Genomic DNA, 19,174 nt, shown 5'->3' with positions numbered 1-19,174 from the left:
TTCTTGTAGGAAAGTTTTGAATAAACATATTCAGTTTCTTTAATATGTGTTTGTGTTTTCGGATTTTCTCTTGTCAGTTTTAATAAGTTGTGTTTTTCTCGAAATGTGTCCATTGTATGTACCTTTTTGAATGTATTGGGCCAAGGTTGTTACTAATACTCTTATTGTTTTAATGTCTGTAAAAGCCTTAGTAGTATTCTCCTTTTCATTCTTGCTGTTGGGGTTTGTGCCTTCTTGGAGTTTTCCATGATCAGTCTTTTTTTATTTTATTTATTTTATTTTTTAAGCTTTTTGATGTTACTTATTTTTGAGAGAGAGAGAGAGAGAGAGAGAGCAAGGGAAAGGGCAGAGAGAGAGGGAGACACAGAATCTGAAGCAGGCTCCAGGCTCGGAGCTGTCACCTCAGAGCGTGACACGGGGCTCGAACTCACGAACCATGAGATCATGACCTGAGCTGAAGTTGGATGCTTAACCAACTGTGCCACCCAGGCGCCCCCACCATGATCAGTCTCACTAAAAGTCCTATCATTTGTTTTAGGTTTTTTTTTTTTTTTTTTTTTTCCCAAATGAGCAATTTCTTTGATATTTCTCTCCTGCATGTTTGTTTTCTGTTTCTTAAAACAATTTTGCTCCAGGGTTGCCTGGGTGGCTAGGTCAATTAAGCATCTGAGTCTTGATCTCAGCTCAGATCGTGATCTCATGATCTCATCCCATGATCGAGCCCCGTGTCGGGCTCTGCTGTGTGGGGTCTGCTTGGGGTTCTCTCTTTCCTTTTCTCTCTGTCCCTGCTCTACGGGTTCTTGTGAGCACACGTTCTCTTTCTCTCTCAAAATAAATAAACATAAAAACTTTTTTTTTTCTTGTTCCAGTTTTTGCTCTTTCTTCTACTTGGGGATTAATTCTTTTTTTTATTTCCTATTTCTTGGTAGGGATGTTCAATGAGGGTGTTTGCTTACTTGGTTTATTGATTACCATGGGGGTTTGCTGACTCCACCGTGATTGTAGACGGGTCAGTTTTTCTTTTTGGCTCATCGGTTTTTGCTTCGTACATTTGGGGCTGTCTTATTTTATGCCAGTTTAGAATTCCTATGGCTTTTAGTGGGTCATCATGTTTATTATCATAAAGTGAACCTCTAGCTTGAATGGTATTTTTTGCCTGAGGTCTCTTTTGTCAGGTATTAACAATGATTTCACTTCCTTTTTGGTTAGTGTTTGCCTGGTTTTTAACCTTTCACTTTAGCCATTTTGTGTCCTTATCTTTTAAGGCATATCTCTCAGGAGTTGTATAAAATAAGATTTTAGGGGCGCCTGGGTGGCTCAGTCGGTTGAGCGTCCGACTTCGGCTCATGATCTCGTAGTTTGTGGGTTCGAGCCCCACGTCGGGCTCTGTGCTAACAGCTCCGAGCCTGGAGCCTGCTTCAGACTCTGTGTCTCCTTCTCTCTCTGCCCCTCCCCCGCTTATGCTTTGTCTCCCTCTGTTTCTCAAAAATAAATAAATAAATGTAAAAAAAGTTAAAATAAGATTTTAAACTCTACTCTCATAATCTGCCTGAAGAAGCCCCTGTGGTGTTTCTGTCAGTGTGTGCCTGCTGGTGACAGATTGCCTGTGTGTGTCATGTTTGGGGGATGGGTTTGCTTAGTTTGAAATTCTAGGTGGGTAGTTATTTTCTTTCCCCACTTTGGAGATAGCACTCATTTTCTGTTGAGAAGTCAGCTGTCAGTCTTCTTGTTGGCAGCTTCTAATTTTCTTTTTTTTTTGTCTTTCGTTTTTAGCAGTTGGTCTTCATATGGTTTTCTTTGTGTTTACTCTGTTTTATATTTAACTTTGAGAGGTCCCAAGTGAAAGACTGCAGCGTTCCTCTTTGGCAAGCCCTGAGCTCCGATTCCCCCCCCCCCATTCCCATGAGATTGTTCCAAAACTTACACTCTGTCTGCCTTGGTTGTTCTCCGTTGCCCTCAAACAGCTGTCTTAATGTGTTTTATCTAGGATTTCGTGAAAGAATTCGTCTGATAATAAGCTATTTCTTTAAAGCTGGCAGAGAAAGTCTACATAATTTTCTTTGCTTTTTTGAGATGAGCAGTGTTACAGTGTTAATGCAGCTGATGGGAACGGTTCTGTAGAGAGGGATATTATTGGTGATGTCAGCCAGGAAGAGGACAGCTGCTGGAGTGATGGCCCTGAACAGACAGGAGGGGTGGAATCTAGTGCACGGGGTGCTTCGTCACGGGTTAGGTCATCTGTAGGAACAGGAGGGAGGGCAGAGTGTAAGGGCTTAATCCTGGTGGTTAGATTTGGTGGTGGGTGTGGGTGAAGGTTTTCTTCTGAATACTTCTGCTTTCTTAGTAACCTGGTGTCAGGATTGGGTAGGAGGTTTGAGGTTTAAGGAGAGAGAGGAGTTAGGAAATGGGCTGTAGATGAACACGACAGTGAACGGTGTAGGCAGTTACAGTAGGATTGCCCGGCAGCACAGAGGCTCAGCTGAGGTGAGCGGTCATGGACTTGGGGGATTTAAAAAGTGAAAGCACTGAGACACGCCAGCCCTCAGATAAAACTGGATATTATCAACCGAGGAACTTGTCATCTGGAGGGATAGAAGCGAAACTGTACTTTTAGGTTCTGAACGTTCGAGATTGCAGGGCACATTTCTAAAGCAAAACCAAAAAGTCTCTGGGTCACAGATGTTTAATGTCCCATGGAGAAAGGTAGTTCTTTCTGAAACAAATTGTGACTCCCAGGGAAGTCTCCCACAGTTGTGTGGGTTAGGGCTGTGCTCAGTAACCAGACGGAGGCTCCCAGCTCTGCCTGCTGGGACTCGTGTGCGTGAATGGGCTCCACGGGTGCGGAGGAGGTCCCCTTGGCTCCTGGCATGGCCTCCGCACCCAGGCTCGGAGAGCTGGGTGTGAATTTCAAAGCGTGGGTGCCGCTGAGAGCCCCCACTGCCGCGCCGGCCGGTGTGCCGGAGGGCCCCCTCGTGGCGTAGCCCACGCTGACGTTGGAGGATCTGGTGGATCCCGCGATGCGGTTCCCCGGGGCTCCTTCAGGACCGCCTCACGCAGAGCCCCTGTGTGCCCCATCGGCGCCCTCCTCTCCGCTGCCTCGGCCCTTCTCTCATCTGCTCCGCTCCCCGACACGGCTCTGGGTTCGGCTGCTTTTCTTAGCCAGTGTGGAGTAGCCAGCCGGCACTGAGCAACGTGTAAATTGTGTTCTCAGGGCTAAATGGCAGTGAGTCGAATGGTTTTTTCTTCCGACAAATACATCCTACTGGTCTAGAGTTTTGCCCCTGCAAACATTTTTCCTTGATGCTAAATGTTAATTTTTCCTGGAAAAAGTCAATTATGAACACGTGTATCAGGCACACAGAAATGTTTAAAGGCTGACCCTGAATACTCACCACCTAACGTAGATCATACAGTGTTACAAACAAGATTGGAGTCTTCTGTGACCTTTGCTAGTCACCTCCGTCTCCGTCCCTGCAGAGGTCCCCACCAACCAAATTTGGTATTTATCATTCCCATGCATATTTTATGTCCCGAAGTAGCATTCTTTACTAGTTTTTAACTCGTGTACGTATGTGTGTACGTAAGTACGCTGTACGCCCAACGTGGGGCTTGAACTCACGGCCCCGAGGTCAAGAGTCACATACTCCACCAACGGAGCTAGCCAGCCGCCCCCCTAAATAGCAATTCTTTTAAAAAGAGTTATGCAGGGGTGCCTGGGAGGCTCAGTCGGTTAAGCGTCCGACTTCGGCTCAGGTCATGATCTCGCGTTTGTGAGTTCGAGCCTCGCATCGGGCTCTGTGCTGGCAGCCCGGAGCCTGGAGCTGCTTTGGATTCTGTGTCTCCCCTTCTCTCTGTCCCTCCCGTGCTCATGCTCTGTCTCTCACTGTCTCTCAATAATAAATAAACATTAAGAAATTAAAAAAAAAAAAGAGTTGCACAAATGGTTATCCTGTGTCTTTCTGTAAATATATAATAATAATTTATATCGTTAAATATATAAATGTAATATATGTTAATGTTCTATATTAATTGCATAATTATATGTGCTTCAACATCCGGATTCATCCATATTCATGCTCTGATTTCTTGGTTTTCATGCCGAACATGTATTATTCTGTTATATAAAATACATCTTTTATTAGAGATCCTGCTGATGGATATTGAGATTAATTCCAATTTTTTTTGCTATTTTATATATGTTGCACTGAATGGTGCTGCTGTACTTCTTTCCTTAGGCATACGTTTGAGGTTTTCTAGAACTGATGGATTGTAGGGCATGTGCTGTGTGCATGGTAGTTCACACTCCCACAGGAAGTGTATGGGCTCAGAATGTCCAGCCTGGGCTGGGAACTGGTGCTACATCCAGTCATGATTACTTTATAATGGATGTATAAGAGAGTCGGTCGCTGAGTGAAAACCTTCTGTGCTGTAATTCTACTTTGTTTTGTATTTGTTCATTTAAATGGGGGCCTTCCTTTTCTCGTATAGTTTAACATCATTAGGAAGAATGCCTTTGTTGAGCCGCAGAGTAAGTGATCCCTTACGCATTTATTTTTTTCTGTTCCAAATGTATGATTCTGTGATAAGCTCATAATTATGAAATTGTCAGTTTGCTCATACGTTCATGCCAGTGATTCTGAAACATGATCTGCGGTCACCAGGGCGGGGATCCATGAAGTCAGACTGATTTTTACAGTGATTAGCCCTTTTCACAGGGTTGACGTTTACCCTGATGGGGCAGAGGCAAGGGGAGGGTGAAAACTGCCAGTGTCTTTGTGAGAGCGGAGGGAGTGCCCCAGTCTGTAGTCATTTATGTCAATATGAATGGGTTTATTTGTATTCTTAAGTGAGTGGATAAATATTTAGGACACTTCATAGTTTTAGTTTCTGATAGAGTAACTATCGGTAGATATCATCTAAAGTAGGTCTCTTCTCAGAGCGTAGGGCCCTGAGACCGCAGAGTTTGAGAACCACTGCTTGAAGCACATGGTACATGTGTGAACGGGCATTTTATTCCTCCTCATGCTGGTCTTTAAGTTGATATTCAAGTGACAGATGAATCTTAAGTAAGTTTTCAATTCATTGCCTTGAAACTTTGTGTATAACTCGATTGTATTTGTAAATAAAATACTTTGCAGGTGCCGACCTTAAGGAGAGAGTCAAGATGAATCCCAGTGAAGTCGGTCCTTTTGTCTCCAAAATAAGAGCGGTGATTAATGAGATCGGTAAGCTCAACTACGCTCCTTTTGGCATGCTGCAGATGACCTCAAATGTCAGATTTAGAAAGCTGCACATTGTCTTTATATGTACACTTTGGCCAAAATACTTACGTAATTAGATAACCAGGACCTGTAGCCGGTTGCTGTAAAACGGCATGTAATGTGTTTGATTTGGCAAATAATGAACAATAATTTGTAATTAAAAATGCCTCCTATGTATGATGACGTGGCATAGGAAGGTAGTTATTGGAAAACAAAGAGACTGTCTCCTAGATAATTGCATAGACACATTTATCGATCCAGAGTTGTTTTGTTGTTTATATAAATAGGATCGTACCATTTTCTTAGAGTTATAGACTTCTGGGTAATATTTGTTTCTCGGTACATATCAACTTTATTATTAACACTTTTTAATATATTGTGGTGTAGTAGTCCGTAACTGTAAATTACTTTATTAACGTGTAGGGGTTTTATTTTCCATTTTTGTTATTTATAGCAAAGCAGTGGATATCTTTGTATTAAGTCTTTGAGAGCGTTAGTACATGTATCTGTAGGGTAGATTCCCAAACGTGGGATTGCACTTCTAAGTATCATGTGTTTCTTTTACAGTTTTAATCCTTTTCACCACATTATATTCCAAAAAGATTGTAATAACTTACATTCCCATCAATTACATGACAGGACTTGTTTCCTCATAATTTGCCAGCATTTAATGTTGCTACTTTTAAGTTTGCCAAGGTTAAAAACAAAACAAAACAAAAAAAAGACATGTTAGCATTTTATTTTATTTCATTTTGTTTTAATTAATTACTTTTTTGGACATCTTAGCATTTTAATTTGCTTTTCCCCAGATGCTTGTGTGATGTTCTTTCTTTTCAAATTAGACCTGCCTCTTCCCTTCTGCAGATGCCTTTTCACATCCATACTCCTCTTTCCTGTAGCATTATTAGCTATGCTTATTTATTTAAAAGCCACTTTGTAGTAGTCTTTTGTTGTTAAGTGTGTTACAGATGTTGTCTCCTAATGTGCACCCCTGATTCAATTCCAGTATTTGAATGGAAAACTTTTAATATCTAGAGGGTACTAAGTTCTCTTCATTCTTCTTTTGCCTTTTTCCTCGAGGAGTTTCTTTGGTAATTGCTACACATCAGTTCTTCCAAATGAATTTGGAATTATTAGTTTTTAAAACAAGGAGGAAAAATACTGTCATGGGACTGTGATTGGGATTTCTCTAAGTCTTATTTAGAAAGAATTAACATTTTTATGGTATTGAATTTTTCCATCCATGATGTATGTGTATGGGTTTCATTTTGTCTGTGTAGGGGTCATTCAGTTTTCTAGTGTCCTTCAAGAAAGTTTTTTCCGCTTTGGTTTTGCTTGGTCTCGTGTCTTCCTCCACCCCCAACCCCCCAGTTTATTCTTTCTATTTTATACCATTTATTCCTTTGAATGGCACTTTTTCTCTTATTTCTGTTGAAGTCCGGTGATTGTAGTTCTGTAGGAAAGTTACTAAATTCTAAGTGCTTATTTTATATCCTACCAGCTTGATGATTACTTTTACTGGCTGTTGATATTTCCCAGTTAATTGTTTTGTGCTTTCCAGATGAAAGTTCATTATCTGTAAGTAATGCTGTTTTTGTCTTTACTTTCCCAACCTCTTAATCTTACATATTTTCCCTGTATTTTTACCTTGGCTGAACCCTGCGGTACAGTATTCAGTCGCTGGACTGTGTTCATCCTTATCTTTATTTGACTTTGATGAATGCTTTTAATATTTTGCCAGTAATTATCAAGTTCAGGGAGTTTCCTTCCATTTCATCTTATTAGGAATTTGTTGCTGTCTTTTGATCAGGAATAGGTGTTAAAATTTGTCAAATGCTTTTTTTTGATACAGCTGACCCTTCAACAATGTGGGGATTAGGGATGTTGACCCCGACATGGTAGAAAATCTGTGTATGACTTTTGACTCCCTCAGAACTTAGCTACAGTAGCTTACTGTTGACCAGAAGCCTCACTGGTAGCATAGTCAATTAACACATATTCGGTATGTTACATGTATATTCTCACAACAAAGTAGTAATACTTTAATAATAATATTCCTAATATTACTGTAATAATAATATTCTTAGAATAAAGTAAGCTAGAGGAAATGAAATGTTATAAAGGAAATCGTAAGGAGGAGAAAATACAATTACAGTACTGTACTGTATTTATTGAAAAGAACCTATGTATAAGTGGACCGGCACAGTTCAAACCTGTTGTGTAAGGATCACCTTTAATTGGTATATATTAGAATTTATCTCATATATCATGTAATCATACAATTTATAATGCTCTACTGGCCTTGTATGACTAGAAGAAACCCTACCTGGTCGTTGTGGTTAGTGGTTATAGTGGTTTTTGATATACACTGCTGGGTTCCATTTTTATATGTTTTGCTATCATCATAAACGAGATTGATCTTCTGCTTTTTTTGTGTGTCACCCTTTTCTGGTTTGATGTCAAGGTTGTTGAACTTCACAGAACGACCTTAGCTTTTCTGTGCTGTACAGGGAAGTCCTCTGTTATTTCAAAGGTTAGTGGAACTTGACCGTGTAATATCTTTTTGGGGTCTTGTGCGGTTTTGTTATTGTTTACTTGGATGTTTGTTTGTTTTTGGAGCTAAGTTTTAGAACATATTTGTGTATTGTGTTTGTTTGTTTTTCATCCCGTGCTGCTGTCACCGGTGGCTCTCCTGTGCTGCTCTCTCCAGCTTGGGCCTCGTGGTCAGATCCCAGGTCTCCCGAGGCAGACCATGGACTTGGTTTCCATGTTGGTCAGAGAGCACGGTCTTGGAGGTGGAAGCTGACCCTGTCTTTAACTTTATGTGTATGCTAGGAGGAGTGGCTGAGGCTGGGCCAGTTGTGAATGTCACCTTGATGTTTCTTCCAAGCCTCTTTCCATTTTATTAATTTTGAGATTAGAATTTTTCTGGGACTTTTAAAATGGAGACTGGTTCCTGTTTTTGCAGTGGCATTTTCTTCTCAGTGACTGACTGTAGCTGTGGCATTTCCGTTTTGGATTCTCATCCAGTCTGTATTTTTCTGTCCCGTGAGTTCCCCAATATTTATGAGCGATGCTTCTTGTTAGAACATTACACTGGACGTGACATTTTAAGTTGTCTTTTGTGGTGGCTTAATGAGATTTTGAGGGGCAGATGGAAGCTAAGTGTTTTGATCTAATCTACTCATTTAATATATTAAACCAGGGCAGGCAGACTTAAAGGTACAGATAACATCTTAGGTTTTGCAGAGCCATGATGGTTTCTTTCACAGCTGCTCAACTTTTTTTTTTTTTTTCCTCCAGCGACTGTTTTTCTAGAGCCGTTTTAGGTTCACATCAAAATCGAGGGGAAGGTACAGAGATTTCTCTCATACTCCCTGCCACCACATACCCACAGCCTCCCCTGTTGTCAGCATCCCTCACCGATATGGTACATTCACGACAGCTCATGAGCCTCTGCTGATACGTCATAATCACCCGGAGTTCACAGTTCATATGAGGGTCACTGGTGTTGTCCAGTCTGTGGGTTTGGACACATCCATAATGACGTGGATCCAGCATTCTGGTGTCACACAGAGTACTTTTGGCGCCCTAACGCTTCTCTGTGCTCAGTGTGTTCTCCCCTCTCTCCTCTCCGACAACCTGTTTTTCCGTCTCCCTAGTTTTGCACTTCCAGAATGTCATATTGTTGGAATCATACGGCACGGAGCCTTTTGAGACGGGCTTCTTTCACTTAGTAAGACATATTAAAGTTTCCTCCCTTTTTATGCCTTGATATGTTATGTGCTTCTAGTGCTGAACAGTATTCCATTGTCTGGATGGACCACAGTTGATTTGTCCATTTACTTACTGAAGGACAGCTTGGTTGCTTCCAAGTTTTGACAGTTATGAATAAAGCTGCTGCAAACATCTATGTATCGGTTTTTGTGTGGACGTAGGTCTTTTAGGAAGATACCAAGGAGCATAAATGCTGAATCACATGGCAGGAGTGTTTAGTTTTGTATAAAAACCTTCCTGACTCTCTTCCCAAGTGGGTGTGCTGTGATGCGTCCCCAGCGGCAGTGGCTGAGAGTTTCCGCTGCTCTGTATCCTTGTCAGCATTTGGTGTTATCATTGTTCCATATTTTGGCCATTCTGACAGGTTTGTAGTGTTATCTCGTTGTTTTAATTTGTATTTCTGTGATGACATATGATGCGGAACATCTTTTCACATGCTTATTTCCTATCTGTATACGTATGGTGAGGTGTCTGTTAAGATTTTAGCCCAGTTTCCAATTGAGTTGTTTGTATTTCTTTTTTCTTTCTTTCCTTTTTTAATGTCTGTTTTTGAGAGAGAGAGAAGGAGAGAGAGAAGGAGAGAGAGGGAGGGAGGGGCAGAGAGAGAGGGAGATACACAAGCAGGTTCCACGCCCCGAGCTGCCAGCATAGAGCCTGATGCGGGGCTCGAACCCAGGAACCGTGACCGTGAGATCATGACCTGAGCCGAAGTCGGATGCTTAACCGACTGAGCCACCCAGTTTGTATTTCTTATTTTTGTTTACAAAAATGCATAGTTTGTATTTATTTTGTTTGTATTTCTTATAGCTTAGTTTAAGAGTTCTTTGTATGTTAGATAATAGTTCTTTATCAGATATCAGAATATTTTGTAAATATTTTCACCCAGCTTGTAGTTTATATTCTTTTTCTCCTGACATTTTTTTGTAGAGCCTAAGTTTTTCACTTTAATAAAGTCCATCTTATTTTTTCTTTCATGGATTGTGCTTTGGTGTTATACCTAAAAAGTAGTTGCCCATACCCAAGGTCATCTAGCTTTTCCCCTATGTTATCTTCTAGGAATTTTATAATTTTGTGCTTTACAGTTAGATCTGTCATCCATTTTGCGCTAACATTTGTGAAGGGCATAAGGCCTGTCTGTCCAGATTCCTGCTTTTGCATGAGGATGTTACTATTTCAGCACCATTTGTGGAAATTTATCTGTGTTCCAATGTATTGCCTTTTTCCCTTTATTGAAGATTGGTTAATTTATGGGTGGCTGTGTCTGGGCTTTCTGTTCTGTTCCTTGATCCATTTGTGTGTTCTTTTGCCAGTAACCGCATTGTCTTGATTATTGGAGCTTTATAGTAAGTCTAGACATTGGGTAGTGTCAGTCCCACAACTTTGTTTTTCTCCTTCAATATTGTGTTGGCTATTTTGGGTCCTTTGCCTCTTCATATAAACTTTAGAATCAGTTTGTTGATAGCCACAAAATAACGTGGGGATTTTGATTGGGATTGCATTGAATGTGTACATCGAATTGGGGAAAACTGACATCTTCACAGTATTGAGTCTTTCTATCCATGAACATGGACTATCTCTCCATTTAGTTACTTGATTTCATACATTAGTTTCATAGTTTTTCTCACAGAGATCTTACATATATTTTGTTGGGTTTATACCTAAGTATTTTATTTTGGGGCATGTTAGTATAAGTGGTATTGTGTTTTTAATTTCAAATTCCACTTGTTCATTGTTGGTATATGGAATAGTATTTCACTTTTGTATGTTTACCCTGTGTCCTGCAACCTTGGTATAATTGTGTATTTGTTTTGGGAAGTTTTTTTGTTAATTCTTTCATATCTCCTGCATGGTAGACAGTCATATCATTTGCAAGCAAAAACAGTTTTATGTTTTCTTTCCCAATCTGTATTACCTTTTATTTCCTTTTTTTTGTTTGTTTGTTTAATAACATTTGTAAGGACTTTTAGAATGATGTTGAAAAGAACAAGTGAGAAGACACATCCTTGCCTTGTACTAGGCACTCAACTTTTACATGTGCTGAAACAGCCACAGACGAAATGTAAACAAATGTGTTTCTCTGTTCCAGTAAAATTACATTTACTGTGAAATTTAAATTTTGTATAGTTTCCATGTGTTATGAAACAATATATTTAATTTGTTTCTTTTTTTTCCAGCTGTTTAAAAGTATACAAACCATATTAGCTTACAGGTTTTACTAAAACAGTCACTGGGTCTGATTTCCTTCCTTCTCTTCCTCCCTCCCTTCCTTCTTTCCATTTATTCATCTGGTCATCCATCTCAGATGGCTTTTTCTTCTTTATTTCTCCTGTTTTTTGGAATTAATTCTAGTCTTCCACTGTTTTTTGTTTATATTTAGGAAATCTACTGACTTGCATTTCTGATCTGGACAACTCCCTTCATGTTTGGCTCAGGCCTTTTTGGTTTTTACATTTTGGAGATTTGAAGGTTTTAAGGTCTTGTATCCTTTGCTAGAGAGTGTGAAGTATTATGCAGAGAGCAGGAATGGAGCCATAAGACTTACAAATGAGTTGGAGGATGGAGAGTGGAGTAAGAAAAATAAACAAAACAAAAACTGAAACGAAGTTCATCAAATCCTAACAAAGTGTAAAGAGGATAAAAGAGGCACAACCTCAGGACAAATTAAGATGATGAAGTAAGTCCAGTAATTACCATTGATGTCAGTTGACTAAACTTGTTGTTAAAAACATAGATGTTCAGATTTGATTAAGAAACTTAAGTCAACTGTATATTATTAATAGTAGCCACATCTGTTGTAGCGTTTTTCAAAAACCATTACTAGTAAGAGACAGCATGTTAAGTTTAAGGTTAAGTTTTTCATAAGACTAAACTTGTATCTTCCTGAGAAAAAAAGAACGAAAAATATACGAATAAAATTATATTAGATATATACAGGATAAATTGGCAAATCCTTCATCGTTGTGGATGAGTTCAGTCCCATCTGTCCCAATTAATCATGAGATTGAAAGACAGAAGTTAAAAATAAAGATTTGAACAATGTATCAAGTTGATTTAATAGACTCTTAACCCTAAATTGGAGAATATGCATGCTTCTCATCAACATATGAAACATTTACAAGAATGGATCATGTGTTGGACCCTAAAATCTCTGTTAAATTTCAGAAGTTTAATATATAGAGACCACGTTCTCTGTTCAAAATGCAGTTAACTTAGAAATAAAAATACACATAATATAGATATTTAAAAACCATATATTGGTAATTTAAAAAGGACTATTAAGTAACTCATGACTCAAAGAAAGAAGAATTATGGGAAAAAATACTAAGACTGAATGAATATAAAATTGCTGTATGCCCAAATTTCTGAGATTTGATTAAAGTAATAGTTTGAAGGGGAATTCATAACCTTAATGCCTATGTTAGCAAGGGGAAACCGCTGGCCATAAGTAGCTGAGTATTACCGTAAAAAGTTCTGTGTCCAAACAGTAGAAGGAAGGCAGTGAAATGAGGATCTGAGATCAGGGGGATCGAACTGCAGTTGCAGAAGGGAGAATCTGCAAGGGGCAAAGGACACTCAACAATAGATGTTACAGGTGAAAGGAGGGTTGTGGTTGCAGATATAGCAGAGATTATAAAGCTTATAAGAAAATACTATGAGAATCTTTATGCCAATAAATATGAAATTTCTGTCTCAAGAAGTAGTCACATTCTGGAGTAGTCCGGTAAGGACCGAGTAGTAGTTGAATGTTTCTTCGCCGAGAAAGTGCCAGGCCCAGCTTTTATGTGTTAAATGATTTGCTTGCAGATGCTTGCCCCAGCCTGTAAGGAACAGATCATTTCAGTCTTACACAGATGCCTCCACAGAACAGTACAGCGAGAGTTTATTCCTAAACTCATGATTTCTGATTAGCGTGACCTTCGTATGTAAACAGAAACAATAGAGGAAAGGAGAGGGGCCAGTCTTGCGTATCAGGAACATGGATGAAATCGGTAGGTTAAAAAAAGAAAAAAAAAAAAAGACCAAGTTCGATTTTCCCAAGAATACAAGGGGGAGGAGGTTCCCATTTGAAAATATTAAATTTCATTTGTGATGTTAGCCAGTTAAAATAAAATGATGTTTTTCCTCAACAGATTGATGAAAAGAATTTGAGAGATGTCAAGTCTGTTCTTAGAAGGAGGTCAAGGCAGACTAGAAATAGAAGGGAACTTCCTTAGCTTGATGAAAGGTGCCTGTTTTTTAGTAGTAAAAAGTAAAAGTAGTCTCCAAAAACCAGGAAAACGACAAAAGACCCACTGTCACCAGCTTTGTTCAACAGTGTTCTGAAAATCCTGGCCTGCGTGGAAAGGCAGGAAATGGAAATAAAATAGTGACACAGAGAAGAAAGATAACACTGCCTGTCTCACGAGGTATGATGGTCTCCATTGAAAATCTAAAAGAATCAACAAATTATTAGGAATAATGAGTGTCTCAAGATAGCTAAATGTAAGATCCATATTTAAAAATAATCAGTTACACTTCTTTACAGCAGTAGCATCCAGGAAATGTCAGTCAAGAAAATATACTATTACAACAGGAACAAAAATGGATTTAGCAATATATACAAGCCATAGGGAAACTTATCCTAAGACATTAAATAAATTAAATGGAGACTCATTATCTCCTAGAATAGGAGGATTCAGTATTAAGAAGATGATTCCATTGTTTTTTTAATGTTTATTTATTTTTGAGAGAGAGAGAGAGAGAGAGAGCACGAGAGTGAGTGGGAGAGGGTCAGAGAAAGAGGGAGACACAGAATCGGAAGCAGGCTCTGGGCTGTCAGCACAGAGCCTGATGCAGGGCTCGAACTCGTGAATCGTGAATTCATGACCTGAGCCAGAGTCAGACACTTAACCTACCGAGCCACCCCGGGCGCCCCAAGATGATTCTCACAAGTGGTTCAATATACAGATGCAAAGTAATTACCCTTACATTCTTAGCATTAATTTTGTGAGGAACCTGATAAGCGTAATGAGGCCCCAAAATAGGCAAACATTCCTAAAGAAGAAAGTGAGGGTCCTTGCTTTATCAGCACTCAAGACCTTGTTTAAAGATTTGTAAATTAAGATGGCATGTTTCTGGCTTTGGGATAGACAAATGGACCCCGGAGCGACTACAGAAGGCCATGGATAAATAGGGGAACTGCCACAGGAGAGAGCAGGTGTTCACTGGGGACGGCAAAGACTCGACTACATGCATGGAGGAATATGAACTTTTATGATCGTGGTGGAGTGAAAAAATTTGTCAAACATATAATACAGCCCATAAAAGGAAAGGTTTATAAATTCCACCTTATTAAACTTAAGAAAATTTGTTCATTAAAAGGTGCTGTAAAAAAAGTAGAAAAGGCGTTAAGTGGGAAAAAATACTTGAAACATATAACTGCCCAAGGATGTGTGTGTGTGTGTGTGTGTGTGTGTGTGTGTGTGTGTGTGTGTGTGTAATCAGCATATGCACGCGTGCATGCGGCCTGGGAGTCTGTAAGACAACACAACAGAGAATCATGTTTCACAAGTCTGTCAGATAAGCCACATATTCTTATGCCTGACCTTACAGACAGTTAGGGAGGAAGTGGGTCACTGGGCAGATTTACTCACTAATGAGAGTACAAAGTGATGTGACTGTTCAGGAAAACAATTTGGTATTGTCTTACAAAGTTGAATATTCACTTCCCATAAGACTTGATAGTTCACTTTTTTAGGAGGCATTTACCTAGAGGGTAAAGCCTTTAACACTGTTTTTACTAGACCCATAGTAAGAAACACACACACAGTTTAGCCCAGTGAACACATAGGGTGGGCATCAAAGGTTCATGAAATAGTCACCTTCCTTTGTGCACTGTGTTTGGGTATTATACTATTTTATTTTTAAAAATACCTGATTTTGACCCAATGAATGGATTACTAGTTGGAGTTTGAAACCACACTAGTCTATAGGCATTTTGCATATATGTCCTAGGGAAGCTTATACCAGGATATAAGAAAAAGACTGTTTATAGTAGCATATGGTTAATAATAAAAAGCTGAAGACAGCCAAATTTCAGGGGTAGGAGAATGGATGAATGTTTTGGTATATTTGTAAAGTTGTACTGTAGATAGCATTAGGCATACATGGATGACTTCCATGTGTAACAACATGGATGAGTCTTAGAAACAATGAATTAAAACAATATAATCTATTTTTTATAAAACTAAAAGCGTAGAAAACAGCATGTAGTTTAGAAATGTGTGTATACTGAAATCACATACCCACACAGTAAAAATATGAGAATGATAAACGTAAGAATTCATGGTAGTGATTACCTCTGGGTTTGGGGAGGCAGGTTGAAGAGTAGGTGAGAACACCTGGCCAGTAGGGTGTTAGTGCTGACTTAGTTCTTACTTTGGTGATTTTAAGGCAGTTTTTATTATTATGCTTCATTATGTGTGTGTGCTACATACATTCTTTGTATTTACCAAATTAGATCAAACAGTTCTTAAAATCTTCCTCTATCTTGAATCCTGCAAACATTTCTAATGGCATTTCTCAAATAATTTTCTGCGTTTCCCTCCTTGATTCTTATTTTTAATAAAGCGAGGCCAGAATTCCAGATTCTTAGAAAATAACTCCCACTTTTAAGGGTTTTCAAGGGAAAGGAGAAGAAGACGACCCTTTGAATGTCAGACGACCTTGGTTTTGGACCAGATTCCTCACATAGGCTAGGAGAGGGGCTTTCTGGCTGGCCCCTCTCCACTAGGTCCCCTGACATAGCTGATTTTCTGTGGAGCAGGGTTTCCAGGGGTGATTGTTTCCATGGGAGGAGTGGTCTTGTCTGCTGGAGGTGAGTGGATGCGGTGGGTGAGGACCCTGCATTGCACTCATGGGGCTGTTTGTAGAGACTCTGGGTGATGGTTAAGATTCCAGGGATTTTGTGAGCTGGTTGTCACAGCCGCTGTGGCGTCATCAGTAACCGTACGAGTCAGTGTGTTTCGTGGCTGTCCCGTACCACTTTGCCCTCCTGCCCCCGTTACGTGTGCATTTTCCACCCCTGGGGGATCTTTCTCTGGGGTCTCGAGGGTCATGGAGTTTCTTCCTGGCCCTGGTGACTACTGTTGACTACTGTGCTCTGCTTTTTTTTAATGAAAGAGCCCGTAGGGGACTTACTTACAGGTACTGAACTCACGGGAAAGCTGTTCTGTGTTATTAAACTAGACATCAGAAAGAAGTTCTGTATTTTATTCTGAGTCACTAAGTGCCTTACTTGACTGTTCCTAGCTTCTTAGAAAGCCTCTTCTTAAAAAGTAATTCCAAAATCCTAGAACAAATTTAGTTCTGTGGCTCTTTTCAGACCAAAAAAAAAAAGGTCTTACGGCTCTTTTTGAGACGTTTTGTTCTAAAGAAACGGCGAGTGCTCAGACATTGTTCCAGGCCCCCTCCCCTTTTCAGGTGTGGGGCGCCCAAGGTTGACAGCGGTAACGGGTTATTTTGAAATCTTAGGCCTGAGCAAGTTATCACAGATGCACAGACGTGAGGTTATCTGGATCTAGTAAAAGCTGCCGTTCCTTCACTTACACCCCTTCTCAAGCTGCGCGCTGCACACCTCCTTGCCGCGCTCACTCGTGACAGTGCTCATGCCGCGGTTGGGACTCCTGCCGTGCAAATTAGGGATACGGAGTGTGGGGAGCAGAGGTGTTCATTCCCTCCTGGTGGCCAGTCTTGTCCCATTAGATGCTATTTTGTGAAGAGCTAGAAGACATTTTGGAATTCTCTCTCAAGTGGAAACCGCGGGCAAGCCTACGTACTTCTCGAGTTGAGGCCTCAAAGAATTGCCATCTGATGATAAAAGGATGTTTAAAATAGGTTTTCACCAGAATTTTAAATTGCAGAACCTGGTGTGATACGGATTTTTTGTAAATGGTACTCCATAGTAATTGTTTAAAATGCCAGGCATTTCCAGCTTTCTTATCCTTTTTTTCTGATGAAATAAAATTGCAAAAGCTTTAATGTAGTTATGTAAATGCAGAGCTGAATCTGCATTGAAATACAGGTAATTATGGTAAAAGGGACATAAATAAATGAAAATTTATCCATTTAACAAACATCTCTTTTTTAAAGACTTTATAATAGTATAAAGTGTTATAGAAGGAAACAGTTTAATTTTGCAAGTTATCCAATTCTCTGATTAGCTTTTTTCCATGTGATTGAAAGCCTACTGTTCAAATGCACTTTTCTATCAGAAAAGTCTGTCAATTCGGGTCACATACATAGAAGATATTTTTGTACAACAGAAGAGCAGAGTTCTGTATGAAAACACTTATGTAAACTTCATGGGATGAACCTCTTCTCAAGTAGTGCTTCTCATTTATTTTACTTTCCTTAGCATGTTTTTGAAGTTTAGAATTGAGGCACACCTGAGTTTTAGAGTTGACTCAACGCATTACAAAATAAGTCACTAGTAATTAAAAAGAAAAAAAGAACCCATCATAGGATGATAGAAGTGCTCTCATATCAGATTTTTATCTTGGCTCCCCTTTGGCAGAGGCTTGTTACTAGAACCAAACTCTTCCCACCCCAGCCCGGCTGATTTTGTACAAGAGAATATTTTTCCCCCGAGAGAGCGAGTGAGAGAGAATGTGCAAGCAGGTGGAGAGGGCGGGAATCGTAAGCAGGCTCTGTGCTCAGTGTGCGGAGCCCAACACAGGGCTTGATCTCATGACCTGAGCTGAAATCAAGAGGCGGACGCTTAGCTGACTGAGCCCCCGGGTGCTCGAGAGGACTCCTTAATGTTTTGGTAACCGGGTGATCTTTCTGCCATCTTAATCTTAAGCTGGAAGCACCTTATATCTCATCATATCAACTTGCTCTTACGATGATGTCAGAACATCGGTTCAGCTTAACATTTTCCCAAGGACATTGTCGTAAGATGTTAATTTTGTTGCAACAAAGTCAAGTTTATGTGTTACCAATATGTGGTGAGCTTCTGTGAATAGTTTTGATCTCAGTTTATGGAGGCATACGGTTTGGAAATCTCTTGAGGTAGAGGCAGAAGATGTGAATTCTAGTCTTTCTTTAACCATCCGGTACTTTCCGTGGCCCCTTACCGCTGTGAGAACACAGTGTGTTTTTCTCCATCTGTATACCTGGTATCTTGCTTGGCAGCTGGCTGGTGGGTCCATGATTGGAAAGGTAAAGTGGCTGGGGTCCATTGGTGTAGACAGGAGAACCTTCCTGTCTCCTCCACAGTGGGTCCTCTAGAATCCCTTTCTGTTCGCCTCTATCCCGGATCCCAAGAATCATGCCCACCCTGGCCTGGGTTTCTCTCGTCCCCCGGTTCACATTGCTCGTAGGATCTGACCGAGGGTGATAGAGCTGACTCCATCTATCTGTTTTACTGTGATTCATCAAATAGGAGAACTGCCCCTTTGCTCAACGGCTGTGGGAGGGGTAACTCAGGAGTCCCAGTGTGAAGCGTGAGCGTTGGTGCCTAGTGGACCTCCAAGTGGTGCGGTCGAGCAGGCAGCTAGATAGGAGTTTGCAGTTGGGGCACGTGTTCTAGGCTTGCGACGTAAATCGGGGAGTGCTCAGGACACTCACCTTACGTGAATGAAGCCTTGACGCCGGGCGAGGCCCTGACGGAGTTACTGCAGAGAGAAGAGTCTGAAGCCCCGTGATGTGTCAACACCGGGATGAAAGAGAACCAGAAAGGAGACAACGAGAGATCCGCCAGGGCAGGGAGGTAGGAAGAAAACAGCGTTCCGAAAGCCCGGTGAAGAAAGTCTTTCATGAAACAGGCCTCGATCACGCGCTGCTGACCTGTCCGGGAGGGTGAGTGGAGAGAACGGACGACTGCGTTTTGCAGCACAGCCGTCGCCAGCGTCGTTGACAAGGGCCCCTGTGGAGAGATGTGTTGGGGCTGCCAGCAGCCGCTTCCTGGGCCGGCCCAGGACGAAAGGGATCCATTCCTCGGACAATTGTGAAAGGCCCCCTATCTTACTGTTGGGCTTTTTGGTGTAGGTCCGTCTAGAAAAAACTAGTTATCTGGAACTTACCTTGGTTATGGATAAAAACTTCCCATAATTTGATTTCTTAAAAAAAAAACAACTATAAATGATAGTGTTTGG

The 19,174-nt window shown here is 40.5% G+C and overlaps 1 protein-coding gene across 7 annotated transcripts in view; it reads left to right on the top strand.

The window, feature by feature from the left end:
- Window positions 1-19,174, top strand: part of AUH (AU RNA binding methylglutaconyl-CoA hydratase) — a 358,169-nt gene that overhangs the window by 32,050 nt on the left and 306,945 nt on the right. For 5 of the 7 annotated variants that reach the window (XM_032595623.1, XM_032595622.1, XM_030294246.1 and 2 more), the window contains one exon: window positions 5,139-5,225. The exons of the other annotated variants lie outside the window; for them this stretch is intronic. In XM_032595623.1, coding sequence (XP_032451514.1) covers window positions 5,139-5,225 — 87 coding nt within the window. The remainder of the gene's footprint in view (window positions 1-5,138; window positions 5,226-19,174) is intronic. 7 annotated transcript variants of the gene reach the window in all.

The sequence above is a fragment of the Lynx canadensis genome, chromosome D4 (genome assembly GCF_007474595.2).
Source record: "Lynx canadensis isolate LIC74 chromosome D4, mLynCan4.pri.v2, whole genome shotgun sequence".
In the NCBI taxonomy this organism is placed as follows: Eukaryota; Metazoa; Chordata; class Mammalia; order Carnivora; family Felidae; genus Lynx; species Lynx canadensis.
The sequence above is the reverse complement of the archived record's forward strand: the minus strand, read 5'-3'. Positions and strand labels throughout refer to the sequence as shown.